This window comes from Erpetoichthys calabaricus, chromosome 10 (genome assembly GCF_900747795.2).
Source record: "Erpetoichthys calabaricus chromosome 10, fErpCal1.3, whole genome shotgun sequence".
NCBI classification, from domain to species: Eukaryota; Metazoa; Chordata; class Cladistia; order Polypteriformes; family Polypteridae; genus Erpetoichthys; species Erpetoichthys calabaricus.
The window spans coordinates 88552644-88573112 of record NC_041403.2 but is presented as its reverse complement, the minus strand read 5'-3'; the positions used below and the strand labels follow the sequence as shown (position 1 = coordinate 88573112).

At 33.0% G+C, this 20469-nt stretch overlaps 1 protein-coding gene across 18 annotated transcripts in view; it reads left to right on the top strand.

Moving 5' to 3' along the window:
* The window catches only part of adgrl2a (adhesion G protein-coupled receptor L2a), a 191856-nt gene that overhangs the window by 144221 nt on the left and 27166 nt on the right, over positions 1 to 20469 (top strand). For 11 of the 18 annotated variants that reach the window (XM_051933233.1, XM_051933225.1, XM_051933226.1 and 8 more), the window contains 6 exons: positions 1167 to 1387; positions 2002 to 2068; positions 6813 to 6904; positions 11415 to 11459; positions 11735 to 11761; positions 12220 to 12388. In XM_051933233.1, the coding sequence (XP_051789193.1) occupies positions 1167 to 1387; positions 2002 to 2068; positions 6813 to 6904; positions 11415 to 11459; positions 11735 to 11761; positions 12220 to 12388 (621 nt within the window). The remainder of the gene's footprint in view (positions 1 to 1166; positions 1388 to 2001; positions 2069 to 6812; positions 6905 to 11414; positions 11460 to 11734; positions 11762 to 12219; positions 12389 to 20469) is intronic. The other 7 variants (XM_028811563.2, XM_028811560.2, XM_028811570.2 and 4 more) reach the window with 1 other exon arrangement.

The following is a 20469-nucleotide window of genomic DNA, read 5'->3' as shown; positions in this document are numbered from 1 at the left end:
ACTAAATATTGAGTGCTGTACATGCTCATACTTTTCATGTTCATACCTTTCAGTTGGCCAACATTTCTAAAAATCCTTTTTTTTCATTGGTCTTAGTTGATATTCCAATTTTCCGAGATACTGAATTTGGGACTTTCATTAGTTGTCAGTTATAATCATCAACATTAAAAGAAATAAACATTTGAAATACATCAGTCTGTGTGTAATGAATGAATCTAATATACAAGTTTCACTTTTTGAATGGAATTACTGAAATAAATCAACTTTGTCATGATATTCTAATTTTATGACCAGCACCTGTATATCCTTACAGATTAGTTTAAGGCAGGTGACCAACTAAATTCCTAGTAATCCATTAGTAAGTTATGTGACCTATTTGGTAATGAAAAAAAAAAGATGAATACTTTTTTAATGAGATAAACTTCCGTTTTGTATATATTGTTGAAATATTATATTTTTATGACATTTGACATTGTGACTGCTCCATAATTCAATATGGTGCATGAAGCGTTATACTGAGAAAGTTCTAAATTTCAAAATCGAAGGTGTAAACAAAATGAAAGAAAGTGTTGGAGTAGAATACTTTTTAAAGGTGCTTTATATATAATGTGTTTTTGAATTACTTTTTCCATTAATACATTGAATGATATATCCACTATGTCAAAAATCAAAATGTGTAATTTTTTTTTTTTTTGCAATATTAAATTAATTAAAAAGAGTCAGTTTTCTCATTCTCACACATATACTGAATTTGTTTACTAGAGAGAAGTAAAGTTAGATAGCTATAGATGTAGAAAGATGGTGAATATATTTTTATTAAAACATTTTTTGTTGAAAATGACTGTTTAGAATTTCTGTGATATCTTTTACTTCATTAACAAACAGTACAATTTAAGCTGTTAATACCAAAAGAAAAGAACATATTTTTCACCTCTTTTATAAGCCCTTAAAAGCAAAGTAGTATGAATATTTGCATTTTAATGTTTAGTTACCTTTTATTTCTCTCATAAACATACAGCCACATTAAAGAAATGTCATTCTAATAGCAGCAGACTGTTTTTTGAAAAATGCTGCTCTTTTCAATATGGAAAATATACTGTAGTAGAACACATTGTTCCTAAAATGGTTTTCCTTTGCTAATTGCATTTTTTATTCATTCTTTGCAGATTGGATGCTCAATAATAGCTGGCATTTTGCACTTCTTCTTTCTTGCTGCTTTTGCTTGGATGTGTCTTGAGGGTGTTCATTTATATCTCATGTTAGTTGAAGTATTTGAAAGTGAATATTCTCGGAAAAAGTACTATTATGTTTCGGGCTATCTTGTCCCAGCTATAGTAGTTGGTGTATCTGCAGCAATTGACTATAAAAGCTATGGAACAAAGAAAGCGTAAGTTATTGTTTTATATTCTGTTATGTTTATTTGATTATTTTTTACTTCTGTTCTGTCAAAACCTAATTGGCATGGCAATTAAAATTGAGCTATTTAAAGTTTTGGTAAAACAATAACAGGAATTCATCACCTGATTGAGATTGTGATCGTGTCATCTTCTACTATGAGAACTAAATATTTTCACATGAAAAACAATTATTTTCAGATTAAAATGTGTTGTAATCTTTTTTGAAAATCAAGACACTTTTAAATATTTTTATATGGTTTAATGAAATTGATGTACCTGGATCAATCTGTGGTTTGAAGTAGTGCTTCAGTATTACATTTATTATATTTCATGCAATCACATGTTTTGAAAACTGTGTGCTGCAACATTTGTATTGTTTAAGTCAAAGAAACTGGACATTAAGGCTTGGTTGAAGTATTCCTTGGTAATGACTTGATGACTTTAACTTTTGAAGTGTCTAAACATAAAAGCTTTTTAGCTTCCCTGAATGTGACTTAATTATATTATATGCACATTTTCACTTTTATGATTACAAAGATTATTGTGATTTATATATTAAAAAGTAGTTCATTGATTTACACATGTTTAATGTTTAAATCTACAGATGCTGGCTGAGGGTAGACAACCACTTCATTTGGAGTTTCATAGGACCTGTGGCATTTATTATTATAGTAAGTTATGTTTCCTTTTTGTATTTGTTCCCTGGCTACACAATTGCAGGGAAGTAGTGTTATCAAGGGTCCAGATGACGGCATACATGGGCAGACATTTAAAGGAAAGGAATTTTTAAAACACAAGGACAGATGTAATAACAAAAGGAATTTATTGTATAAGTGTTAAGTGATGTTTCCCATCATCTTTCCTTGACTATTAAAATATTCCACAATGCTTCTCTTTTTACTCCTTTTAAATTGAATTTTACTTTGAATCCTAGGAAGTACACTCAGCAATAGTTAATAGTTCATGAGAAAACGCCCTGAAACAGCCTGTACCATGATATTTCACACAATGACCTTGTAATTGTAAGTCAGATGAAGAATAAGCTATTTTTTGTTGTTAAACCAAATATGTTTAAATTTTTACTTTGTATTTATGGTTTAAAAGTTTTGTAGGTGCCTTTTTTCCTGTGAAAAAAATTTTGAGGTGTAATTGTACTTTTTATTGAAATATATTTATAATCATATATATCAAATATATTTATAATCATCAAGTAAACGGCTTATTTTTTATACTTACCACATTGATGCTAAAAAAGGCTGCTGGTATGCTTTGAGAATTCCGTTAATTGCTTGTCAGATCGCTACAGGCTCTGTCCGTTCAGCCCCCAGTTGCCTGGTCAGAAGGGATATAAGTAAAGGACGTATGCTGTAACATATTGACTATGTTCTATAAGAGTGCACTATTATTTACTGGTCATGACATTATTATCCTCAACTAAATCAGTTAAGCATAGAACTAAAGGACCTTTGGGAGTTGTACTCCCTACTTCAAAAAATGAAATGGCAGGTAGCAATCACAGGACAGGTCCTGGGAGTAATTCTCCTACCTTCTATTGCTTTGCCCTCTAATCTTCCCAAGAAGCAAAAACATAACTGTTCAAAACAATATATCGTAAAAAACAGAAGGAGTTGAGAGCAATATTTTCTCAGCGGTGTATTCATTATCTCTTTTATGGTTGTTACCACAAATCCTGTAACCTTTTTGAACCTTTTTGAATGGTGTGAACATTATTTAAGTATCTATCATAGCTGGGTGCCATCATGTAATTTAAACTTTCTTGAACAGTGTTGTTTTTGACATAGCTCGGCATTTGTTCTGTAAAGGCCATCTTTCTCCCATTTCAGAGCTAAGATGCACATTAATATTGTTGACTTTCCAAAATAGCAGTGGTTAATTTAAATAACCAAAACATAAATAAAAAATAATTCCATATGAAAATAATGTTTACTATTTGTATTATAATATAAAATTAACAAAGAAGTGATACATAAGTAAATGTCTATCATTTTATTAAATGCTTTATCTTTAACATGTGTCAATCTTTAAAAGTAATAGTAATAAAGAAAACTTTAAAATAAGCAAAAGGAAGTTAATTTTCTGAAAAATATTGGTGTAATGTGATTGAGTGGCATTAACATTTTTCATATTAAAAAAACCAAGAAATTTTGTTTTGTAAAATTATGTGATAATATTAACTATGACAACACTGAAAAAACAGTACCACTAAATTATTGAATGAATATTATGAATTTTCAGTAAACTTAAACTTTAAAAAACTTTACTATACATTGTATATTTTTTGTAAGTGTAACGAAAAAATGAAGATGATAACCAAAGAAATGCAGTATCATTAAATTTGTTCTCTCAGTGATAGTTCCTCCATGATTTATTCTTCTTTTCCATGTATTGAAGAAGTCACAAGTTAAAAAAATACTTTACATTTTGCCTTTATCATAAAAACTCATTTGACATAATAATGAATGCATTGTTTGAAATCATAATAATAATAAAAAAGTTACTAAAAAAAGCTAAACAGTTTCGATTTTGGCATAGCCAAAAAGGCTGCCATGCCTCTGGGCACAAGGGTTATTATCTCTATGAAAAGGAGCATGTAAGTAATGAGCGGAGGGAAACCATTAGTATGCCTGAAATGCTTTAATGAAAGCTTGGATCATGACACGTCGGGAGCTGTTCTTATCATTCGGACAGCTCCATCTGCACCTTTAATATTTAATTCAGTTCATTTAGAGTTCAGCTCGCATGCTCCCTCTAAAGCCTTTTTCAGAGAGCATTTCTTTGCTTGCAAGTCCCGGGGAGAAATAGGCTTCTGCATGGCTAACAGGAAAGATTTGGAGAAACAAGTGCAGCTTTAAAGCAGCTTTTGCAAGGTAACAAAAGCTCTTGGGAGGACAAAGAAGGCCAGGAACATGTGCAGTTCATCTAGGTTACTTTAGAGTAGTGTTACAGTTCTTCTGTCTCATTGTATCCATGTCAGCACTGCAGGCTGTGTGAAGTGCATTTCAAGGCACTAAACCCAGGCAGATATGATAAAAAAATGAGTAGGCAGATAGCTAGAAAACAAATTCTTCGTCATTGTAATGCTGAATTGAGGGATGATCTTAGAAACCCTGTGCTGCTTCATTTATCTGTGAATGTACACATTTGTATTTTATTTATATGAAGATTTTTTTCTCAGTGCATACACATGAATATCTCTCTCTCATATGTATATGAAGAAAGAGAGAGACATTCTCTATAAACTGTATACACATGAGTGCGCAGTGAGAAGAAATTTCAAAGTTTAATTATTTTACATGTAGGACCGCATGGTGGTGCATTAGTAGATAGAACGCTATTTGTGCCCAGGAGGAAATTTACTGCTGCCTCGCAGTAGGGAGACCAGGGTTCACATCTTGGGTCCTCCCTGTATAGAGTTTGCATGTCCTCCCTGTTTCTGTGTGGGTTTCTTCTGGGAGCTTCAGTTTCCTCCCACTGTCCAGAGACATGCAGATTTTTTGAATTGACAATGCTAAATTTGCCCTATTGTGTGGGTGGATGGTCACCCTGTGATAGCCTGCACCCTGTTCAGAGTTTGTTTCTACCTTCTGCCCTGTAATACCTGGGTTATGCTTCTGCCCACCCAACCCGAGTAACCAGTTGTAGTGCCACCTTACAGCATTTGATGCCCAGTTCTTTTCTCAGTTGTGATGCCTTTTGTAAGAAGTTTGCACACTCCTTTGTTCACATGGACATTTTAAAATGTTTAAGAACATTCTGTTCAGTTGACTGGATATGTGCACTACTTTGAACTAGAGTGCTGTTTAATGCATGTTTCTGGCTTTCATCTTTTGCCACTAGGCTTATTTTTAGCTCCCCATGTATGGATTGATAATGATAAGAAGAAAATCAGATACATCATACTTTTTTTTTTTTAATGTCTCCTCTTCCATCCGATGTTTTGCTTTATTTATCTTTTTTCCCCTCTTCTATCCCCATGACTTTTGCATTGTCTCATAAATGCCTTCCCCCCCCTCAAATTCCTGTGTATTTCCAATTTTTTTTTATTAGAAATTGAATAACATTGCTTCCTTCCTTTCCTTCCCAGTGTTATGGGTTCAAATTCTGCGTGCATTTTCTTTCTGTTTGGAACATTTGCATTTTCCTGGTGTCTTTGTGGGTTCTCTTGGTACTGTAGTTTTCCGTCCACATTCCAAAGACTCGCATATTACATTATTTGCCCATTCTGAACTGGACCCATGTGAGTGGGAGTGAGGATGAATGTGCAACTGGGCCTGCAAAAAACTGATATCTCTTCCACGGCTGTTTCCTGTATTGTATCTGGTGCTGCAGGAGTGGTTTAGCTAGTTTACTGTTAAAAAAATTTATATTAATATGTTTACGCTGCATAAATCTTTCCACATGCAGAAAGAAAGGTACATGTAAATATTTAAGAGAAAAAGAAAGGTTTCAGTTTTATTTATTTGTATTTTGTAACAAGCAAAAAATTAAATCTTGCAAAAAAAAAGAATGTGATATTTTACAGTTATCAAAATTGAAGAAACTAGAAATAATAATTATTCATTCCACATCGTACCATGCCCATAATACTGTGATTTGACTTTTCATTAGATCATACTACACAGAAAGTGCACACTGGAAAGGATTACTGTCTGTTGTCATAGCTACTTTAAATCAACATCATATAAAAGCATTTATAGTGAATGCTGCTGGCCTACTAAGACCCATCTCCTTCTATCTTCTCACTCAAGAATTTTATATACAGCCATTCCTGCAATTTTAAGAATTTTTATAGCAACTCATTCAGTTGTTAGAATAAACAGTTGGTGGATAAATTATATAGCAAATTGGCTCATGATTACTGTTTCTCCCTCAATCTTTTATATCTCTATATCAGAGCATTGATTTTAAAGGCAAAATATGCAGCACGTTGTAACCTTGTCCAAAACTTGATATCCATGGCTTAGTTTTTGAAGATTTAATATGATAGTAACACAAAGGAACTGAACTGATGAAAAATCCCTTTTGACTGTGGATCGTTTCAGTACACATGGAGGGGGGGGGGGGGGGGGGGGAGTTTAGAGTTTTAGATGCTTTTTATGGCCTTCTAAAATATTACTGTAATTCTAAAAAAACTATTTCTGTCTTTTTCATTCTGCATTTTAAGGAGGTATGGTTTCTGTATTTTTATTGGTTGGTTTCAAAAGTCATAAATCAGATGCTTTTATTCACTTAACTGTATCTTTATTTTGCTATCAGTATTAAATGTCAATGAATTTGGCGTCAGTATTCTACCACTTCATTTTGAACAAAAAATATAATAATCGTTTTTCCTCTTTTCCTTTTTTCTTATAACCTGGATGAAAGCTGCAAAATGTCTTTTTTTTGTTTTGACAGCTAAACCTTATCTTCCTTGTTATTACAATGTATAAAATGGTGAGGCACTCGACTTCCTTGAAACCAGACTCCAGCAGGTTGGAAAACATTAAGTAAGTGAGGATTTTGTGATGTTGTCCTGATTGCTTGACTGATTGAAGGCTCTTGTCCACAGGGAGTGCAGGACACAGTTGCCTAGCAACTATAAATGACAGTTAAGGAAAACACAGCCAATCCTGACTGTTGTACTATAAAGTAAAGGCACACTTTCTAGAGAAAATCTGAAATGTAGACTGATAATTTGTTTTTTCTTGGTTTGTTGGGGTGGTTTGAATACATGCCAAGACATTACATATCTAATGCTTCAACTGCAAATCTACAGTATCCCTGAAAATGTATTTGCATTTAAAATATAATTTAAATATGGTTATTTTGTTTACAATGTTGATATTCACATGTTTAACATGTTTTGTAAAATGGCTTTTTGTTTTACGGATTCTGAGCCTTCACATCTTTGCGAATCATTTCTCTTTAGAGACTCACCTTTATTTCTACTGTTGTACACTTGATTACATACAGTACATAGTGTTTTCACCTAATTAACCAAGTGCATACTTTCATTTGGCCACTTTATTATATGTAGAATATTCAGATACAAGTGTCAGGAGTTCCATGGCAAATTTGAAAGTATTTAAAAACTTCTTTTGTAACTTACAAATGTTCTTTAGCTGCTTTTATCTTGTTACAGTTAGTTTCTTTTGCTTTCACTTTGATATACAGTAAATAAATATATATATATATATATATATATATATAATATAATATATACTTGAATGTGTATACATATATAAATATAGATTAGCTCATAGTCTTCAAATTTCAAATGCCACATGAACATATATACTGTACAAAACTGACTATTAAAGCAAGAATATTAAACAGTGAATACAATTTTATTTGGGCAATTCTATATCTCTTTATGCAGCACAATTCAAAGTACCATGCTTGTTTATCACTCTGTAGACTGTGGCAGCCTTTTGACATGGCCTTCACATTTACCATATGCTGTCACATACAGAACACCATTTTTTTTGGTCAGGGAGATGACAGTTCCAAAGGGTATTGCAGCATTACAAATGCTTAAAACTGCATTTACTTGATGCTGCTACAGTCATGCTTCAACATATAGTGGGACAGCTTGTGATCATCTGCTGCTTTATGTGCATACAGATCTGGAGTGGGAATTAGGGGAATTCATGCATGTGTGGATATGAATTTGCTGGACTGCATTTCTTCAAGATGCTGCCATTTTTTGTTGTTCTGTGCAACCGTCATGTGCTGCAAGCTGCAAGCTACACACTGACCAACAGTTGAAAGCTTACATGAAAAAAATGGCTGACTCTGAGTGGTGTTGTATTAATGCCTTCATTGATCAAGTGTAGAATCTTTTTTTTTTCTCCCAAAACAATTTCCTTAGTTTACACTTTTAGGATAGTTCTTGTTTTCCCCAGTCATGTTACTTGAATAGATACCTAAATGACTTGTGAGAGAGAGATAAAGACACATACAGTACGTGCAGTATACCTGTCTGCTGTTTTTTCAAGTATCTTGGCACATACATGCTCAGGTGCTGTTGGTTTCCATGAAAGTTTGTTTTCTATGCACAACCTTTATGTTTGCATGGTTGTCAAACAGCACACTTAGCATACAGACTATATATATATATTGATCTATTAAATATGTAGTCATTTGTGCCAATCAGGTAAGGACAGTACCTGCAATTTTATTTTTCTACACCTAGTTGGGATCATTTTGCAATTATCTTTTCTTTATTTTACTGTATAATATTGAAAAGAGCTAGCACTTTCCACAGGTTTACAAGACTTCTAACTGGCTTTAGGTTGATTTCTACTAAACCTGCCCATACTAGCTGGCACTGACAAAGCCCAAAACTGGATAAAGATCTATACAGAGGTGCCAATATCAATCAGTAAATAAAATATAACAGAAACATGTGCTATTATACTATACACATTACTTAAATTGATACCAAGGAGGTCAAGATATACAAAACAATAGATTTTGAAAAACATCCATTCAATATACATTCATTGGAATGATGAAATAAGGGATAAAAGAAAGGTGCATTTAAAAAAAAAAAGAAAAACAACACATCAGCAAACTTTCAGGGATTATCTCATGGGTTTTGAACCACTGGCTGTCAGTTAGGGTTTCTTGCCCACGTGCTTATTCTCTCTCCCTCTCCCGCTTTAATCTGGCCTTGCTTCTACTCACCAGTGGAACCTTTGTCCTTGACTCCAAAGTCCTTGAGGTTCTGGGATTAGAGCAGTTTTGCGTGCTTTTCCAAAAGGGACACCGGACTACAGTTCCCTTTAGTAGCCCTAAATTGAGTAGGGCCTCAATTTATTTATATTAGAAAGGTCATGTGTTCCACGTATCAACTAGGTCATGCACACTCCAGATTCTTAGGGGACATTATAAACTTGCATCTGGGCCATGTCTTACTCTCCACTTCCCATGTGCCCATCTGTAGCTCTTCTTCTATACACACAAGGCATACTAGCCCCTGACTGTGCCCTTCTTCCTGAAGTGATATGAAAACATATGTCATCTCTGCCAGTGAGTCCTGCCCAATCTTTTTTAGAGCCTCTTGGGCCCTGTCCTTGCCTGGTGCTAATCTATTCCTGCTTTAACTTCCCTATTTATCACGATACCCATCACAATATATATTTAATATCATAAATCACAGTTCACACATTTATTTAGATGTTCACTGAAGTTGTCTTTCTTTTCTGATGGGTAATTAACTAATTAAACATTGTTTGACCAGTAGTGTGAATGTTCTTTTTTTCAATACAATACCCACATCTAACCTAAATTATCTATGTAACTTAACACTGATGAATACTTTTCTTCTCTTAGCAGTAACATTTTTGCTATTTTCAGAGGGATGGGTTTTACTTGGGATTTAAAAAAAATCATTTTTCCAGTACTTGAGCATTACACTCTTGAGAATTCATCTGCATATTCTTTGTGATGATGAGATTTTTGTCTTCCGGTATGGAAAAATGAGAAAAACAATACCTCCAAAGCACACACACATATTCTGTCATCCTTAAAAGTTCTTGTAAATATAAAACATTAAAGTAACAGTTGTAGGAACTGAAGAATAAGAATCCACATACATAATGAAATGTTTATTTAAAACAGATCACAGGGATATAAACTGTAATTACTAACAGTTTTTATTACACTGTATGTGTATAATGTCAGTGACCTTATGCTTAACATAAGCCTTGAATTATTTTTGCCAGGACATTTCCAATGTCAGGGAAGCCAACTAACAGACAACAAACAGAGAATCACTGTAACTCACCTAGAAGTAAAACATTTAAAATTTTTAAATATTGTATTGTCATCTCCAAGATGAGTAGAAATTAAATTGTATTTGAATGAAGTTCAAACTTAAATCCTAAAATGATGAGTTAATGCGTTTTGAAAACATATGACAAATTATAATAGTACTAGAGATCTGTTTAGGAAACCACTTTAAAGAATATGCCACTCAAAAATTATGCATTTTTTATATGTTACTTTCCCCATTTAGTTTGTATTAATGGCCAAGAAAAATTTTTAATATCTTGTATTCATGGATAACAGATATAAAAATCTTTCTGATAGAGTGGGCATCTATGGAGACCAATGCTCAAGCACAGAAAGCAATATAAAAACATTAATCTCACATTACTAATTTAGTGTCGCATAATCTACACAAGCTTTACAAAAGAAGTTGGGACAACTCTTGACAAGTGTACAAGAGGAGGAGAGGTGGGTCTTTAATTCAAAAGCTCAATCACATGTGAATATGTTTCATCTACATACATTGCTCAGATATTACAGAAGGTTTCATTTTAACAGTATTTTAGTAAACAAAATGCATTCAGTTTGGTCATTTTGACCACACGAATGGATGACATGACATCTAAATTATGAAAGACAAGTAACATGAGATTTTTTTCATGGATGTTTTTTTATTGCTTGCTGTGGTCTAGCATTGGTCTCCATAGATGCTAATTCTATTAGAAAGATTTTTTTCTCCATGAAAATATAAAATTTTTTTTTTTTTTCTCAGCTATCGCTACAATATTCACATGGTGAGTAATTTCATGATGTGGCTTGTAGCATAGCTCACACTTTTCAGAGGATCAGTGTTTTTTTTAACTTAATCTTGGTGAACATTGCATTTTTTTTTTTAGAAAATGGTAATAACAGTGAAGTCTCCTCTAGTTTTACAGTAAAGTTAAATCTTGATTATTTCAGTTACATACAGTACACAAAATCCCAACTGTAATCTTGTTTTGTATTAATTCCATATTGGTTTTATTGTTCCTTCTAGGTCAGTGTTTTTTGTTTTTATTTTATTCTTCAGACAACATGCTTTAAAATGTAAATGTTTTAAAATGCTGGCTCAGAACAAAACTATATACCAGACATACCAGCAACTTCACTGCATGTTGCATGATAGGAGAGAGCTAATCTTTAGCATCTCTGTCTATTTCTCTCTCTCTCTTCTCTTTCTTTATGCTTTCTGTTTTCATCCAGTAATTACCGTGTTTGTGATGGGTACTATAATACGGATTTACCAGGGTAAGCTACAAATTTACACTAACAATATTATGCATTTATTGTATTTTTCAAGCACTTTTAAATTTGCCAGTATTTTAGTAGGTATTTTGATTTATGTAGTTCTCTTCAGTGTTTTATTTTGCTGCTTAAGCTTTGCGTTTTTCTTCCTATTTTATTGCATGCATTAATTATTTCTTTCAATTGTTTAATTTGCTTTTAAGTCTAAAGCAGCTTTCTAGTTTTACCTCTTTATTGACTAATTTTTATTTCTCTCTCCTGCTTATCATGCTTTCTAGCTATGAAGATAATAAGCCATTTATCAAGTAAGATCTTTAGTAAGACATGTTCTGAGCCAAGTATCTCCTTTTTCACATGTCCAAAATTTTTATTTTCTTCTTCATTTCAGTCAAAAATAGTCACAAGTATTTTTCATTTTTCACTTGCCTGACATTATTTTATTATACAGCATTACATAACAGCTGCAGCAACCAACAACAATATCCTAAAAAATTACCATCTCTAAAATGTAAATTTAAGGCAGCAAAGGTGTATATTAATAACATTATCAAATATACACTTTAAGCATGTAAATTAAAAACATCATTGAATGTAATGCTTTCCTCTGTCAGTTATTGTTTATGACAGTGCATGCTCAGTTGATTTTTTGTGTGTTCATTTGTTTTAGCATCTGATTTAAAACAAATCCTAAGTAAACTAAGACCACCAAACATCACTGACAGTTTTAATAAACAAGGTGCCCTCTTATTTTTTTTTTTTTTAGATCCTGGGTCCTTGGTGCTTTTTCCTTGCTTTGCCTTCTTGGAGTTACATGGTCATTTGGATTGCTGTTTATCAATGAATCAACAATTGTAATGGCTTACCTTTTCACAATCTTCAATGCTTTTCAAGGAATGTTCATCCTAATATTTCACTGTGTTCTGCAAAAAAAAGTAAGTGTTATTCTTCTGTGTTCTTCAAATTCTTTCCTATAAATATCCCTCATGATTTGTCCATCAGTTGCTCTTCTAAAGCCATTTTCATTATACTTTTACAAAAGGTTTTCCAAAGCAATACTGATTATGGACTACTTGTTTGTTTATTTTTTTGAAATTTAAAAACTTTGTAATGCAGTTGAAATAATGTTGTTGATCAGATTAGTCATTTAGAATTTACACAAATTAATAATGTATCAGTGTCCATGGTTTATTATTAACAACTAATTTATTTTTTAACCGGGACATATTTTTCCCAGAAAAGTCATTATACAATGTATTTTCTTCATTGTTCACTTCAGTTACTTTATGAGTTCAGAAGTGAGGCAAAGAAAAACAGATGACACTTAATAATGTCACCATGTTGAGCTGAGTCCAGATACAGTAGAACCTCTAGATACGAGTTTAATTCGTTCCAGCACTGAGCTTTTATAGCGAATTTCTCGTATCTAGAACAAACTTCCCCATTGAAAATGATGGAAATCCAGTTAATCCGTTCCGCACCCCAAAAATATTAACATAAAAATCAATTTTCCTAACAAATAACACTGATAAATAATATATACTGTAGTCTACCTTTAATAAATAACACTGGTAAATAATATAACTGATTATTAAAAGAATCAAAACAGGTGTCCAAAGTGCAGTAGAGCATTCAATAAATCTTTAAATAAATAATCCTTAAAACAGTTGTGAAGTGGAGGTTTAAAATACACAAGAATAACAATCCTTTAACACGAGGTTAAAACGTCAACAGGAAGCAGTCTTTAAAAAACAGATGACAATCCCCGGTGCTTCTTCTCTGTTAGCGTCAGCATCTCACCTGCTTCTCCCATGCGGGCTCTGCAATAGGCGAGACACGCTTAATGCAGCTGACCTTCTCTACACCATCCTGCTTCAGCTGTTTGACTCGCCTGTTCAGCTCACTGTTCAGCTACACACGAGCCTGCACTCGCTCGCGAGCCTGCACCGACTTCCTACTGCTGCTGCTTCCTGCCTCCTCCTGCAACCTCCGTTCTCTCTCCTCTCTTTTCTTTTACTTCTTCTCCCCCTTAACCGGCTCGCGCTTCTCTATATATGCAGGGAGGACATGGTAGCTGCAGCCCATCAGCCACAGGAACAATCATGGATGTGGGCATTTTCCCACCTGTGCACTTAGGTGAGAAATGCAGACACCGCAGATCGCCCTGCAGCTCGCTACTGCTACCACGCCCCCTCGCTAAGCCGCGAGCTATACCCACAGCCTGGCTTGTGGCTCGTTACGCGAGCCAATGCTCGTATTTAGATCTGAATTTTTCGCTCATACTTTCCTCGTATTTTGAATTTCTCGTATACAGAGGTGATCGTATCTCGAGGTTCCACTGTACTTTTTAATACAATTGATTCTTTTTGCTGTTTTTGTTTCTTTCTGATTTTCCATTGCATAATACTGTATACTGTAACTTTTTTGTTTTATATGTTTCTTGTTTACAGTTGCATTCTATAAGGCATATTTGTGGCATTTTTTTAAAAACAGTTACTTGGGAATCTTTTAAAATATGTTTCTTGGGAATCTTTTAAAATATGTTGTCTTTGAGTTTATAATGGAACTTATGGAGTGTGTTTTACATATTGGTGATAACTAATGTATTATAGAAGCATGAGATATGCTTCTCTCCTTGGTTTTGAAGAAACAGGTCACAATTAGAAACATGTAGAATTGAAAGAAATGCCAAAATCAGTCAAAGAAATGTCAACCTGTAGATTATGGAATATGCTAGATAGGAGATTTATTGTGAACACTGTTTGATGTTTAGTTGCAAAGATTTAGGATAGCTCAAGTTTGTGTGTCCTATTTCTAAAGTATCTTGATTACTAAGGCAAGTAAAAACTGGCTTTAGTTTGTTTCAGCCCACTATCTTCCATATCTCTTTAATTTTGTGCCTTATTTGTACAAGCTACAGTGTGGTGAAAAGCTTACCATTTATGCAGATTAGTAATATTTACATTTGTTTTAAATTACTGTATGTATTAATAGTGGTGATCAGTGAAATTTGCCAAAACATTGTTTCTCAGCAACATGGTGTTTTCACCAGTGACTTTGTGCACCAAATATTTTCCTGGAAATTCGCCATGCGGCTGGCTTACATGACTTTTTTTTTCCCAGCACCCCATGATGCTTTGTGAAGCCAGCATGACATCACAGAGCTGTAGGTGCTATGCATAGAACTTTCACACATTTATACTGTAAGCGTACTCCACATTTTACGTCACTGCACAATCCGTCTCTCACATGCATGATGTCTCTAAGGAACCCTCCTCCTTCCTCTCATAGAGTCAGAAAACACAGAACACCCTGTGAAATAATAATAATAATAGTAATAATATTTTTTTTACTAATTAAAATGCATTTCTGTGTTCTTGATGAAAGAGAATAGTGTGAAGCTTTTTATTTTGTGTACTTATTGCTAGTGTGTGGTCATATGTTATATTCACTTTTTGGCTTTTGTTACTTCAGGCACAGTGGTGTAGTGGTTAACATTGCTGCCTCACTGCTCAGGTCATATTTTTGGCCATAATAATTAGTCCAGCAGTTGTTGATGCTTCCCTATCCAGCATAGTTGCCAGACACTTGTCTATTCCTCAGAGATACTTAAAAGACCATTGCCCATTATAATCTGCTCAAAGCTAGGTCAATTCTTTCTTCCCCATTGACTTAATGCATTTCAGTGTGTTTGGAAAAGTTGCCCAACATTTACATGATTTCTCCGAAGTCGCAGTAAAGCTAATTCCACTATGTTTGCTCGTCACTAAATATTATTATAAGTTAAGCACTTTGCCACTTATGTTTTTTGACATACTTAGTAACTTAAAATCTGTACCTCCAGAACCTAAAAGACTTTTTTTGTAAAACAAACTAAACCGTAGTGCTTTTTGAAATTGAAAAACGCTCACTTTTGTAATTTATATAAAAAAGAAAGATATCCTGGTTTGCAATATGTTAAAAAAATGTAATTTATTCCCAGAATTCGCCATACATATTATAATTAAGTTTAGAAAAAAATGATCTTGTCTAATTCTGAATAAGTAGTCCTCAAACGATCACCTTTATTGTACTAATAATGATAATAGAATAGTGTTAATTTTGTAATTGAATGTGTAATTTTAAATATGTATATTTCTTTATTGGTTACATTTAACATTTGCTTTGTTAAGTTAAAATTATTATAAGTTAACACTATGTTCCTGGGACAACTTTTATAAGAGAAAAATGTGAACTAAAATTTTATTTCAATATTAGATTTTTTAAATAATGTACTAATACGGGAAATACAATTTAAAAAAAAAAGTTTTGTGTAATGGAGTAGGCTCCAACTTTGCATATGTGACATCATACCATGATGAGGATGTGGCTTTTAAAAACAAAAAGGCAGATGGAATTAAGTATGTCATAAAGTAATAATTTAATACATGTATCAAAAGGTGAAGTTGGAAAAAAAATCAAATGCATTTAAAAGTGGAATGCTGTTTACCTTAAAAATAAACTACCCCATACAGCTACGATATCTCAGCTTTAACAGAGTAAATTAGCAATTTTGAAAATTATGGGAGAAAACAATTGTTTCTATACAAAGCGTAAAAAAAATTTTAAGCAAAAATGTTTATTTCAAACTGGAACTATGGTATGAAGTATGAGACCCAGTAATGCTGCATATTCAACTAATACGGATGTAGTAATGTGATTAGAAACTATTGACCTTAATTTTAATCAGAGATAATAATAAATATGTAACTGACTTATGTTAATTTCATATATATATATAATATATGAAAAATAAGTATAAAGCCATGATTTGGTTACTTGCAAATTCTCTTTTTGTTTGTTATGTCAACTTTGGCTTAAATGCTTGCCTGAATATGATTGAACGTAATAGTATATAGAAAATGATTGCTTGTAACATAACAGATGCTTTATAAATATATTTGTGAAATGACTCGATTAGCTTGTGTTATATAGTTAATTCAACCGTCAATCTCAGTGTCAGAATTCTGAACAACCTAAATCACATCATGATGATGTAAAACTGAAAAAAAACATATAACAAAAAGGATATACCACAAAATATGCTCAACATAGTATGATAAGAGCATTGTTGACTTTTATTCTGTACATGACATAAAATACAATTTGTTATGTAGTTATGCACAGTATGTTTTGAACACTCTGAAATGCATTGTTGAAATTCCTTATAGTTATGCATATTGTGTACCATTATAAATGTCAACAGGGTGACATGTATCTAGTAATTGGATGACTGAGTATTAAAAAAATAGTTCATTTTCCTAATAATATGTATGTGTGAAAGGATTCCTATCAGCTTAGTTATTTAGTTTTTCATTATGGTGAGCATTAGGCCAGACACCTTCATAGTAAAATTCATTTGCAATTGGCAAAATTGTATACAGCATCTTCAAACCATGTCATTCAGTAATCTGCTACAAGCATTTCAACACCTATAATTCTAATCTACTGTAGGTCATGGTGTTTTTGTTATATTTACAGTTGACACCATTTTGAATTCATGAGTACTGAATTGTTACAAATTCTACTCTACAGAAAAGGGATTTTGAGTGAGCATGTACTGATAATAACCTAGTCAGGTAGATGCAGAAACTAAAAGCCAAGAATAAGAAGCTCTTCAAACACTGGGTCTTTATTCAAGAAAGAGAACAACTGTAACTTCAAATTTTTAATAACTTTTCCTTTAATAAGGAATGTAGAGAAAAAACCAAGCAAAATGACACCTTTTATTGGCTAACTAAAAAGATTATAATATGCAAGCTTTCGAGGCAACTCAGGCCCCTTCTTCAGGCAAGATGTAAAGATGTTTTCTCTACATTCATAATGGCTAACACGGTACAACACCCTAGTACTTTAATAAGGAACACATTTACAGCTTTGTGAAACTGGGTTGTATAATTTGTCTCTTGTTTTACTTTAATTTCCATTTCTCAAAGAATACCCTTACTAGACACTGGAATTTATTTAGCATGCAAATAGCAGCAGTCTCAGGAGCAGAACTTCTGTTTCGTGATCAGCTCATTATGAAATGCTGAGCAACAAGTAGAACTGCTTTTTTGACTGTGAATTCAAAGATTTAGTTTGCATCACTTGAATTGTTTGTTGAGCTGTAAATCGCAACAGAAAGCAAAAAGAATGTTTGTTTTTTTTTCCTTGTCAGGATCACCTAGTTATTTTGCACATTTTCACAATTATGCAGATTTTCCCATATTACGTTTTTAGGAAATGACTGTATTCTGTCTTCATCTTTTTAGTGTTTTCTCCTACCATAAGATCTCAGACTGAGCAAGAAATCTGAAGTTACCAGGGCTCTGTTACTTGAAATGAATACACATATTCAAACATTGACATATCTATAAATGTCTGAATGGCCCCTTACAATATGATTGAGACCTGATGAACACATTGCATACAAAAACATGCATGTTTGCATACTAGAGTATGTTTGAAAAGTTTCTTTGAATGCCAGCCTGTTTTTCTCATACATCCTATTACCATGCATTTACCATGAATCACTATATGGTCACATATTCCAAAATTAAAATTGTCCACACAACACTGTATCTGGTGAGCTTTATTACTCAACAAATAAAATGAAGGTGATTTAAAGGAGAGCAGCATGTTAGAAACATTACTCTATAGTAAAAGGCCTTTCTCTGCCACTGGAGCGCCTGCACAGATTTATTATTTGCCGCCATTGTGTGTACTATTAAGTAATCTGCCTTATTCAAATAATTCTCTTTTCTGTAAACTGTGACTGGACTTGCCTTTATTGCAATGTTTCTCCACTCCTTCACTTAAAGTAAATGTTCTTCTGAATGTGTCTGTTTAAATCTTCACCTAGGCTTGGAAAGGCAGTTTGTTTGCTGTTGTTTGTGTCTGTCTTTTTCAGGAACAAATAGCATAAGAGTTTCTTTGTTACCCTGATAAATTACAAAATAACAAGAGTCAACAGACAGCCCGTGGATGTGTAGTTTAAAACAGCCTAAGACTTTTGTTGACTTTGATTGTGAATACTTGATTCTGTGACATTATACAATTGTCAGAACAGTGGTGCTCTTTAATACAGGATACCTTTGACAATTTTAAGTTATAGATTTTTTGAAATTAAAGTTTCAGACATAAGCTATAGAATTTTTATTGCTATTAAAATATTTTGTAATAACCTAGGCAATTTCTTGATTATGGTATTTTGCATACAGTAGTTGTACTGTTCTGCTCCAATGGACACTAAAAGGTGCTTCTTTAAATTTATGTTTATGATAAAGTAAAGCAAATTTAGGAAATTAATTTTGTACTGGATTTTTTTTTAGAATCTTTGTATTAATTGGTATTCTAAGTGAAAATTATGCCTTAACATTGTGTTGAAAACCTTAATATGAAGAAATTATTTTTTTCTGTATACTTCCTTTGCTTTCTTTTTACAATGCACAATTTCTAAAAGTGATTATTTTTTTCTATTCAACCAAAGCACTGTGTTCCAGAAAATTAGCTTGCTGGTTACTTCATTAATTAGGAACTATATTTTTTACATTTCATTATTTGTGTAGGTAGTAAAAAAACAATCCATGTTTTTGGGGCTTAAATTATTTTTTATTGTATAAAGGTAGTGCAGCATTGTGAATAATCACATGATTAGTAATATCAGGTCATGAAAAGGTATTTTTGTACGTTATCTGTCTGAAGAAGAATATTTTTCAGTGAGGTTGTAGTAGCAATTCTCTGATGTGTAAAGCTGTCTCCTATCTGCAGTCTACAAAAGCATATCTGATTCTGACTTTAGAGGGCTGAACATTTTCCATTGAAGGAAACTTACTCTATCATTAAGTGTTGTTTTGTCAATCTCCTACTCTGACAAACTGAATTGGGAGGAATGTTTTTCCCACATGCATTTGGAAGAAGCATGTGTGATTTGAAGACATATAGAAAAAGAAAAGCAAACCGCAGAGTTATTGTAACTTTCAGAAGCAGGCTCATTGGACATTTAGTAAAATGAGTGAAAAAAAGTACATTACTGTGCAAGTGTTTAATTTACTTTTGATTATTTTTAAGTAATAAATTTATCTAATAAAGTATCTATCTATCTATCTATCTAATTAAATGACTGTAATAGGTATGATAAAAGTAGTGATAAAACAGTGCTCATTAAAAATGAGGAAAAATGATAAAGATTATATCAAAATACTGTAAATATTTGCCAATATCAAGACATCAGTCCATCCATGATCATAGTAAAGACACCCATAGTCTGACACAAACATTGGGGATTTTGGAGGTTCCACATAGAAAATGACCAGGCTAGGAAGCCATGATTCTAAAGTAACATTAGTAATAATTTAGAGTCTCCATTCACCAGTATTTTTCCTTTTTTACTGTGTGAGAATTTTGGTGACAGGAAGCAGTTCAGGGCACCTGTGATTTCCTTTTTTCTTACAAGACTCCAGTGTTTCCTGGGTTATTCCAAAACATTCCCAAACCTGCTGTGTGCTATATATAGTACATCAAATATGCCCATGGACACATAGATATCCCCAGCTGGAATTTTGTGGAGAAGCAGCAGATTTACCCCAGTTCTTCTCTTATCTCTTAACTTCTCACTGTCTTACCTTTTAAATTCTTGCCATCTAACTGAGAGTTTTATCAGAAAGCTTTGCTCCAGTTGAACCACCATGAACAATACAAAGGGCACATCACTGACATACTGTTTTAATCCGCTGATCAGTCTCACTGTACTGTCAGCTCAGTCACTTAACAAGACTAAACCATCTTTTTGGTGCATCTGGTCAACCTTCGTACAGAGACAGTAATACACTCTTTTCCTTTACAGAATCAAGATGACCTGGATAAAGGTACTTCTTGTAGACCACTCCAAATTTGCACTTATTTTATAAAAAACAGATTTTGGTGTAGCATACATTATTAAAGCATTAATTAAAGAGTTTCAGAATTATGGGTCATGTGGTAGAAACAGGGTTTC